Raw genomic sequence first — 10,117 nt, forward strand, 5'->3', positions numbered from 1 at the left:
ACTGCTGCAAAAAAACAATCCCAGCAGCTCTCCTAGAGCAGCACTTGCTCCTTTTGCCACTCTTGCCAGGGAACTCTGTAGCCAATGGGAAAAGTCAACACAACGCAATGGGAAACTCCACGGAGCCCTCCACACAACATGCAACACAACAGTTGTGCAGGAACTCTCCTCTGCATAGCGTGGATATTCTGTGTGGAGTATTTTTTTAAAAAAAAAAACTCGACCATTGCATGGAGTTTTCCTGACAGACAACATATTTCTCAATGGTGGTGTAAAACCTCCACCGTGGAGTTCTTAAACCACTGCTGAGAAACGTGTTGTCTGAAATGAGCCATGTTATGGGAAGATTTTTTGCATACAATGCATAAGCAGCAGGAAGCATCAAAAAATGAAGCCAACTCTTCCCAGGGTCTGGGCTTCCTCCCAAAAGAATGTACTTCTTCACATAATACAGAAGACATTTATCGAATTCACTGCCAGAAGATGCCGCAATAGCCACTCTGTTCGTTGGCTTTAAAATGGGTTTAAACAAATGCATGGAGGATCAGGCAATCAGTGCCTACTAGTAATGATAACTACTAGTCATGATGATTTTACACTGGCAGTTGTGTAAAGTTTATGCAACCTCCAGTATTAGAGGCAGCATGCCGCTAAATACCAGTTGCTGGGGAACATGAACAGGAGGGTCTATTGCACCCTTGTCCTGCTTGTGAGTTTCCCATAAGCATCTGGTCATCACTGTTCAAAAGAGGATGCTGGATCAGGTGCACCTTTATTTATTTATTTATTTATTTATTACATTTTTATACCGCCCAATAGCCGAAGCTCTCTGGGCGGTTCACGAAAATTAAAACCTTTGGTCCGATCTAGCAGGATTCTCCTTCGGTTCTCACTAAGTCGTACAATGAATGAACTGGTAAAGTTTGCAAGGGGTGGAGGGCAAGGGAGGCAGGAGAAAATATGTTTTTTTAACATATCCAATTGCTATTTTAATATTGTATTCATTTTATATTATTTTAACCAGTTTTATGCATTTTATTGTGATTTTGTATTTAATGTTCCCTGCCTCAATCCAGAGGGAGAGGCGGGTAAGAAATAAATATTCTATTCTATTCTATTCTATTCTATTCTATTCTAACAACAGAGCTTGAAATGGTTTCTCAAGGCCAAGTTGCAAAATGAGCCCCCAAAGGAAATATCCCACAAGGGGAATGTACTTGTAACTTCCCCTCCCAAAACACCCCCAGCCCTGTAACTCACCCATCAGAATCCCCGTGCTGAAGCGATAACGCTCTGAAAGGAGCTGGGCGCTGTGCCTGCTGATAGCAGCTTCCACCTAGAGACAGAGAGAGAGATGGAGAAATCCTGATTTTAAAATAGTATGAAAAGGAGTTTGAGGTTACCTTAGGACAAAAGTGAATGCAAGATAACTAGGCCTCAATCCAGAGAAATACAAGCGGGGAGGTCTGTAAATATAGCACACCTTTTGGGTTTGTTTGGGGGGTTGCCAAATAGCAGCACCTCCCCACTGCCAGACCTCACCTGCTGTATAATAAGCTGCAGTATAAACTTCCCTCAATTTAAAATGCAGTTTGCAAAGCTGTACAATGGGGGCTGCTTAGGAAAGAGAAACATGAGGAAACACTACCCCTTATGTTTATCTATCTATCTATTTAGAAGCAGTACCATATACACATTAAGAAATAATGCAAGCCATGCCCATAGGTTTACAATCTAAAAGTATGTATAAATTATAGTTTCAAACGCACACATAGAAAGGGGCCCACTGTGTTATTGTGACTAAGGAATCTTTGATAAAGATAACAGTGACAACATAAGACCATTAACGGCGTAATGTAAGTTAATGGGTAATGCGTCTCACAAGACAAGAGCTTGATTCTGTAGAGCTGAATCCTAGAATCATGAGGGCCAGTAGCATGAACTAGTTTCAAAATTCAACTTAACACCTTCAGAGAGAAGGCTCCATTGAAAGCAAAGGGAAGCAATTATTTTCTTTGTGAAGGACTAAGCAATTACAAACACTGCCCAACACAGAAGAGGCCCTACTGGCCATTCTGAAACAAACGGAATGCCGCCATGAAGAACTTCGGTGGCGGGCCTTCTCTGTGGTAGCACCCACCCTCTGGAGGACCCTCCCTCGTGTGGTTCAGGAGGTGGAACACATATCTTTTCAACATCTCCTGAAGACGTATCTTTTTATGCAAGCTTTCCCTAGTTTTTAATGCAGGTAGTTTTACTACTTGTTCTCGTGATCCGATTCCTTCTCGCGTCTTTATTAATCTTATTCCTGCTATCCTCCCTTCCTTGCTACATATTATTAATCTTTCTCTGTCCTCTGGTTCATTTCCTTCTGCTTTTAAACATGCTACAGTCTCTCCCATTCTCAAGAAACCTACTCTTGATAGGCTATCTCTGTCTAACTACCGACCTGTCTCTTTGTTGCCGTTTGTTTCAAAGATCCTGGAGCGTGCGGTCTACTCTCGCTGTCTTGACTTTCTTTCTAGTAACTCTGCTTTGGATCCATTTCAATCTGGATTCCGTCCTCTGCATTCCACCGAAACAGCCCTTACTAAGATCACCAATGATCTCCTTACTGCCAAGTCTAAAGGCCATTATTCCGTTCTTATTCTCCTTGATCTAACTGCAGCCTTTGACACGGTTGATCATGATCTTCTCTTAGATTCCCTTCATGACCTTGGATTTTGTGGCTCTGTCTATAACTGGTTTGCCTCCTATCTAGCGGGTCGCTCTTTCAGCGTGTTGACTAATGGCAGCTCGTCTTCCTCCTTTCCCCTTTCAGTAGGGGTTCCGCAAGGCTCGGTGCTTGGCCCGTTGTTGTTTTCCTTATACATGTTGCCCTTGGGCAAGCTTATTCAATCTCATGGTCTCCAATATCATCTGTATGCCGATGATACACAACTATATCTGTCATCTCCGGAACTTTCTCCTGATGTTCACGATCATATCTCGGCATGTCTTTCAGATATCTCAGCTTGGCTGCTTCATCGTCGCTTGAAGCTTAACATGGCAAAGACTGAATTGCTTGTTTTTCCTCCTAAACCTTCTCCTCATCTCTCATTCTCTCTTACTGTCAATGATGTTACGCTTACTCCGGTCAAGGAAGCTCGTAGCCTTGGCTTTATCTTCGACTCCTCGCTCTCCTTTATTCCTCATATTGAGGCAGTAGCTAAATCTTGTCGATTTTTCCTGTATAATATTGCCAGGATTCGATCATTTTTGTCTGTCTCTTCTGCCAAGACGCTTGTTCATGCACTGGTTATTTCACGGTTGGACTACTGCAACCTTCTTCTCTCTGGCCTTCCTTCTTCTCACATCAGCCCGTTGGTTTCTGTTCACCACTCTGCCGCAAAGATCATCTTCTTAGCACGCCGCTCCGACCATGTTACCCCGCTTCTGAAATCTCTTCATTGGCTTCCAATTCACTTCAGAATCCAATATAAACTTCTCCTGTTAACCTTCAAAGCTTTTCACGGTCTAGCTCCTTCCTATCTCTCCTCTCTCATCTCACACTATTGCCCCGCTCGTGCTCTTCGCTCCTCTGATGCCATGTTTCTCGCCTGCCCAAGGGCCTCTACTTCCCTTGCTCGGCTTCGTCCATTTTCGTCTGCTGCCCCTTACGCCTGGAACGCTCTTCCAGAACATTTGAGAACTACAAGTTCAACCACAGCTTTTAAAGCTCAACTAAAAACTTTTCTTTTTCCTAAAGCTTTTAAAACTTGATGTTGTGCAGACTTCTACTGTTACTTTCTACTGTTAGTTTTTCCCTACCCTGTGCCTGCTTACCCTTCCCTGTACCTGTTGGCATTCTCTTCCCCTCCTTATTGTTTTACTATGATTTTATTAGATTGTAAGCCTATGCGGCAGGGTCTTGCTATTTACTGTTTTACTCTGTACAGCACCATGTACATTGATGGTGCTATATAAATAAATAATAATAATAATAATAATACACTGTCTTTTAAACTTTTTATGTTTTAAATTTATACTTGTATTGTATGGTTTTTAATTGTGCACTGCCCAGGGAGCTTCAGCTGATGGGCAGTATAAAAAGGTAATAAATAAATAAAATAAATAAACACTAGGGGAAACTTTTACCCAAAAGGTTAGCAATCCATCGGGACAATTGCCCATAGGTCCCGGATGCTCCCTCGATATCCAAGCATCCTTGGAAGCCATCAAGTTTGATACTTTCAGCCAGGCAAACTCCTAAAAGGTGGGCTTGGTAGGCTCCTCTATCACAGTGGCTAAAGCAACTGGCTGTGCTCCAGATGTTTTGGACTGCAACTTCCATAATGCCTGGCCATTGACCATGCTAGCTAGGGCTGATGGGAGTTGGAATTCAAAACATCTGGAGAGCGCCAGGGTTCCTACCCTGCTGCTGTAGAAGAAAGACTTCATCACTGTGACTACGTCTGTCTTGATACACACACACACACACACACAGACCTGAGTAACTTAGCAGCCAACCCCTGCCCATCTCCAAGTGTGCAAAGAGGCATTGACTGGGTTCAGACAACATGATAAACAATGGTGGTTTAAATAGTCAATGGTTGGTTATTTAACCCACCATGAGTTATCATGTTGTGTGGAGGGAGTTTTTTAACCAACGGTTGGTTATTTCCTTGGCCACCATTGGTTATTTTGTCAACCACACAGTCTCAAGACAAGAGCGGTCAAAGTGGTGGCTGCTGCTCTAGTCCAGGTGGCAGATAGATTTTTGGCAGCAATGGTTGATGGGATACTAGCAGGAGGACTGAAGGCGGATTGAGCGCTGAGGATGGGTGAGTCAACCCAGCATGGACTAATAGCCAACTCATCACTGATCCTAATCTACACCATGGTTGATTATTATCATGTTGTGTGGGGAGTACCCCCTAGGTAAACAACTGTCGAGTTGACTATCATGCTGTTTGAATACAGCCATTGTGTCTGTTTCGGATCCTTCTAGGGGATCACACTCACCGCTTCTTCGATCTGTTCTGGTGTTACAATCACGCCAATACCACATTCTCTGTCAAAGTCTGCTGCATCAATGGGATCCCCAGGGTGGTTTTTAATGTATTCCAGAGCAGCTGCAGGCACAATGAAATAAAAATACTCTAAATAAATAAATAATAAATAAATAAAGAATTCAGGCAGATTAGAAGGAGAGCCAGTGTGGTGCAGTGATCAGAGCAGCCTTCCCCAATCTGATGCCAGGTTAGGAAAGGCTGGGTTAGAGTCTCCAACTAGGACATGGGTTCAAATCCCCACTCAGCCATAACACTTGATCCTGGTCCAGTTAATATCTCTCAGCCTAATCTAACACACAAGGTTTTGAGAGGGTAAAATGGTGAGGGGGGCAGGTTCTAAGCCACCCAAAACTCACTGAAGGAAAGTTGAGATAAAAATAAAACAAATATGAAAGAGGGGACACTGAAGGTTAGAGAACCCCACCTGGCCCTGGAGGAGAAGCCTTCCTGGGCAGGAGTGGTGGCAGAGTTTTTGCTTTATGGTCAGGGTCCAAATATGCAACTTGGGATCAGGAAAGTTTTCTTTTCTTTTCAATTGGTGAGCCTGGCTAGCAACCTTGACGGGGTCTTGCCTTCCCCTAGTACACATGGCTTGCTTTCTGCAAGCTTGGGATGCCAGTTATTTGAAAGCGTGTCAGGAAGAAAAGCATGTATGACCTGTGGATTGACCCAGAGAGCCCTTCGGTTTCTGGAATTTTTAAAAAACCACCCTAAAGCAAGCTTCCCCAACAGATGGTTTGGACTACAACTCCCATCAGTCCCAGCTAGTAAGACCGATGGCTGGGGAAGATGGGAGATGTACCCTCTAGATGTTTTGGACTACAAAGCTGGGGATGGATGTCCTAATGCTTGGCTGTGCACTCAACATGACGCTAGAAGACTCAGGTTAAGGCAGAGCTTAGCAACACATTGGTCAGTGAGAGAGAGAGCACACGCTTTGCATTCCAAAGATCCCAGGTTCAATCCCCTGTATCTCCAGGTGGGGCTAGGAAAAAATCCTGGCTGAAATTCTGGAGAGCTATTGCTGCCAATCAGTGTCGACAATACTGAGCTAGATGGACCAGACTCTTAGTATAAGGCAGCTTCCTAGGCTCCGTTGAGCTGTGGTTGAAAGAGGAGGGCAGGGAGCATCTTGGCTATAGCCAATATAAATCCCAAGCATGCACCATTGAGCTGGAGATCTGTAGCAATCTTCTTGGTAGCGATGTACTCCACGAGGAAGCTGAGATTCTTTGGGTCCTTAAGCCGCGAAGCCACATTATATAACAGAGTGCCGACTGTCTTGTCAACCGCTGAGCCAAGGATCCTCTGAGCCTAAAAAGTCGAGAGGAGTCAGTGGGAAAATTAGAATCCAGTTACAAGCAACAGCTGATGTTACAACTTGAACCAAGGAAGCCAAGAACAGGTGGCAAAAGGTTACTACAGCATGAGACACCGTCCCTGCTTCCCACTTATGCAACAGGAAGCCACCTTAGCACAACGTTTGCCCACCTGGTGCCCTCCAGATCTTTTGGACAACAACTCCCATTGGCTAGGTTGGCTGGGGCTGATGGGCATTGAAGTTTAAAACATCTGCAGAGCATAAGGTTGGGGAAGGCTGCCTTTAGCAACTGGAAAATCCAGACAGATCCGCCTTGCTTGTGCCCCTTCCCAGCTTAAGTGCCAGCATTACAGAACTGTACAAGTAACAGACAATGGGTCCCAGGAAAGGGCTCAGTCACCATCACAGTGCATTGGGTTGCTACGTTCAGCAAGTGTTTGGGTGCATGTGCATAAACGATACTGCAGAATGCAATTTCCTGCTTACTGTTGTACCACAACAGCCCCAGCAAGTTGCAGCTATTTAAACTCCAGTAAAGCAGCTTTCACATCTCCCAGCTACAACTGCGGAGTAATCACGTGATTTTGGGGAACTATTAATTTAAAACAGCCTGCGCCTCTAACAAATAGGTACATGAGGCTCCCCACCCCGCCCACATCCAACAACTTCACCCACCCAATGACTTCAGCTTGTGCAAGCAAAACAGGAAATGAGTAGAAAATCAGCTGCCTCCCTTCTCCCTCTGCCTGCTCTGTTTATTCTCCCCCTACCAGTATCAATTTCACTTTCAGACTCTCAGAGACAGGAAGGAAGGAAATTCCAAAGCAGAGGAACAGGGGTGATATTCTTTAGTTAGCATGGATTTGCACTGAGATGTTAGCTTTCATAGAGCCAGTGTGGTGTAGTGGTTAAAGTGTCAGACTGGGAGTCGGGAGATCTGGGGTTCTAGTCCCCACTCAGCCATGGAAACCCACTGGGTGACTTTGGGCTAGTCACAGACTCTCAGCCCAACCCACCTCACAGGGTTGTTGTTGTGAGGATAAAATGTAGAGGAGAAGGATTATGTGCACCATCTTGGGTTTCTTGGAGGAAAAAAGGTGGGATATAAATGCAATAATAATACATACATATACATAATACATGTTGTGAATGTCTCCAACAGCCTTACTTTTTAAGACAATGCTGACACTTGGAAGCACACTGATTTTAAAAGTGACTAATCTTAATTAATCTTGACACTCATCTGCTCTTCAGTCCTCACCCCCAATTTAAATTATGCTTAAGTGCATGTAGCTACATTTGCTCACACACACACCCCTTGCTACTCTTGCCTCACCTTTTACATATGTTGCTAAAAGTTACAGTAATGCAACAAGCAATATTCTTAATACCTTGATTGATTGCAACCATATCTGATATGGGAAAGAAGCAAGGCCACAGATGGAATTGGGGTCCATCCTACACCAGTCAAAAGGTCAGATCCTTTCGAAAAGTCTCCAGATCTTATCTGTGCTGCTTTGAGACAGTAGGCTAGAAATCACACATATTTGTCACTGACATGCTCAGGAAGTTCAGGCCCCAAAAGCAATTCGTTACCTGATAATGAAAACTAACCATGGACACTAATATTTTGGTTTGCTTTTAATCTTAGCCTTTTCTAACTGCAAATGTGTAACTGATCTCAGCCATCAACGCAGAAGCAACCACTTCCAAATTGTGCAGAACCTACCCACATCAGATGAAAACAGGAAGTTGAAACATTTACCAAAAAAGTGGTGGGAAATAGATCCCTTTATCAAAATGACTAGCACAGAATCCAATTTTACAGCCTGATCCTATGCATGTTTCCTGAGAAGCAGGTCCCCACTGTATTCAATGGGGCTTATTCACAGGTAGCCATGCATAGGATTACAGCCTCGATGCAGCTAGGAATAAAGAGGGACAAAGGTGTATAGCAAGGTCAAATTGGGATGGGTTGGGAGCCACTCTAATATGAAATTGTTATCAAAGATCACACCAAATTTGACCTTTCAATTTGAGAAGAAATTTGATTTGCTATGAGACCAATTTTGGAAGTTATCCTTTCTTATGACCAAATTTAGTTTCGGTCCTCATCCTTATTATGAGAACATAAGAAGAGCCATGCTGGATCAGACCAAGGGTCCATCTAGTCCGGCATTTTGGTCACACAGTGGACAAACAGATGACCCAGGGGAAGACCACAAGTAGGACATGAGTGCAACAGCATCCTTCCACCCACATTTCCCAGCAACTGGTGTACCTTATCCTTGCCAAAGATTGACAGATCGAATTATTTTAGAGGGTTTTGTTAAATTTAATCTTGCATCACATTATACATCTCTGTAAGACCTGCTGAACCTACTCTTTGTATAAGAAAGGGAAAAGGAGAGATAACTATTTGGAAGTGTGCCACTAATAGTCGGGTGGATGAGAGTGTGGAGTAGGGTTACCACGTTTAAAAATAGCTTCATAAGAAACAGAAAGTCGACACCGGCAGCCTTTTCTGGACTGGAAATGCTGCGACAGGGAAAGCTACATCTATTGGATTTCAGTCTGTCAGGGAAACCTTAAAGACGCAGGAACACAATGGAAGGAAGAGGAGAGAACGTGGCAACCCCCTTGAGGAGCAGATTATGTATAGTTATGAGAGGGAAGAGTGACCTGTTTGACTGCCTCGCGGAGCAACGCGGTGAGCGCCTCGTTCCGAAGGGTCTCGCGAGCCTTGCTCTCGGTAAGACCGATGCTAACGAACAGGTTTAACGCGTCCGCTTCGTCAGCCGCCATGCTGCTGCAATTGCCTATACTTCCGCCCGTGGAAGGGCAGCGGCTTCCAAATCCGATTTATCCAATCACCATGAAGCAGGTGGGAGCTGCAAGAAAATTAAAACCAATCAGAGGCTTCTGTTATCCGTTGACCAATGAAAACAACCGTCGGAAACGCACGTATTCCCAGGTTCTGCAACAAATCGGAAAGGTCTAAATTGACATTAGGCGGGATTATGGGTTGCCTCTGGTTACATCAGTTGAATGAAAGGTTCTGTGTGGCTGACATAAAGATAGAAAAAGATACACGCGCTGTGGTTGTCAGTTTATCTATTTTGCACTGTTTCCAGCGCAATCCTAAACGTGTCTACTCAGAAGTAAGTCCCATTAAGTTCAATGGGTCTTGCTTCTAGGTAAGGGGGAATAGGAATGCAGTCTGAAAATTATGAAAGCCCAATGTGTCCGCCAAATGTTAATTGCTGTGCAGTGTTAGATTGTTGCACCAAAAACAACAAAGGGTCTGGTGGCATCTTGAAGATGGGGGTTTTATCGAAGGCTCATTACTGCCCACTTAAGAATGTTCACTGGTCCTTTTGGTGACATCCTCCCATGTGTTTCCCGCTCCTTCTGGCCTTCTTTCCATCACAAAATAATCCCTGGTAAATCCATGCTTTTTAAAAAAACAAAATGTGCTGCCATTTCCTGCTGTGTGTGAGAAAAGTGGAATGATAAAAACGGCCACTGAATGGGCCTCGTGGTCATTGTTTACGTCCTCTTTCTTCCCCTGTGAGAAGAAAGAGGAATTATCATGGGACAGAAGTGGGGTGGGGGGGAAGTGACAGTAAGGAAAAAGTTTTCTTTTCTTTTCGATTGGTGAGCCTGGCTAGCAACCTTGCCTTCCCCTAGTACACACGGCTTGGCTCACTTACTTGAGCCATCTGGGCTGTTTCACTAAGCC

General features: G+C 44.2%; 1 protein-coding gene across 1 annotated transcript in view; it reads right to left on the reverse strand.

The window, feature by feature from the left end:
• Positions 1–9,189, reverse strand: part of QARS1 (glutaminyl-tRNA synthetase 1) — a 31,832-nt gene extending 22,643 nt beyond the window's left edge. The window contains exons 1-4 of the mRNA XM_063122084.1: positions 9,058–9,189; positions 6,221–6,368; positions 5,005–5,114; positions 1,261–1,336 (exon numbers count right to left, since the gene is read on the reverse strand). Coding sequence (XP_062978154.1) covers positions 1,261–1,336; positions 5,005–5,114; positions 6,221–6,368; positions 9,058–9,180 — 457 coding nt within the window. The 5' untranslated portion in view covers positions 9,181–9,189. The remainder of the gene's footprint in view (positions 1–1,260; positions 1,337–5,004; positions 5,115–6,220; positions 6,369–9,057) is intronic.
• Positions 9,190–10,117: the final 928 nt, after the last annotated feature.

The sequence above is a fragment of the Elgaria multicarinata genome, chromosome 3 (assembly GCF_023053635.1).
Source record: "Elgaria multicarinata webbii isolate HBS135686 ecotype San Diego chromosome 3, rElgMul1.1.pri, whole genome shotgun sequence".
Taxonomy (NCBI): Eukaryota; Metazoa; Chordata; class Lepidosauria; order Squamata; family Anguidae; genus Elgaria; species Elgaria multicarinata.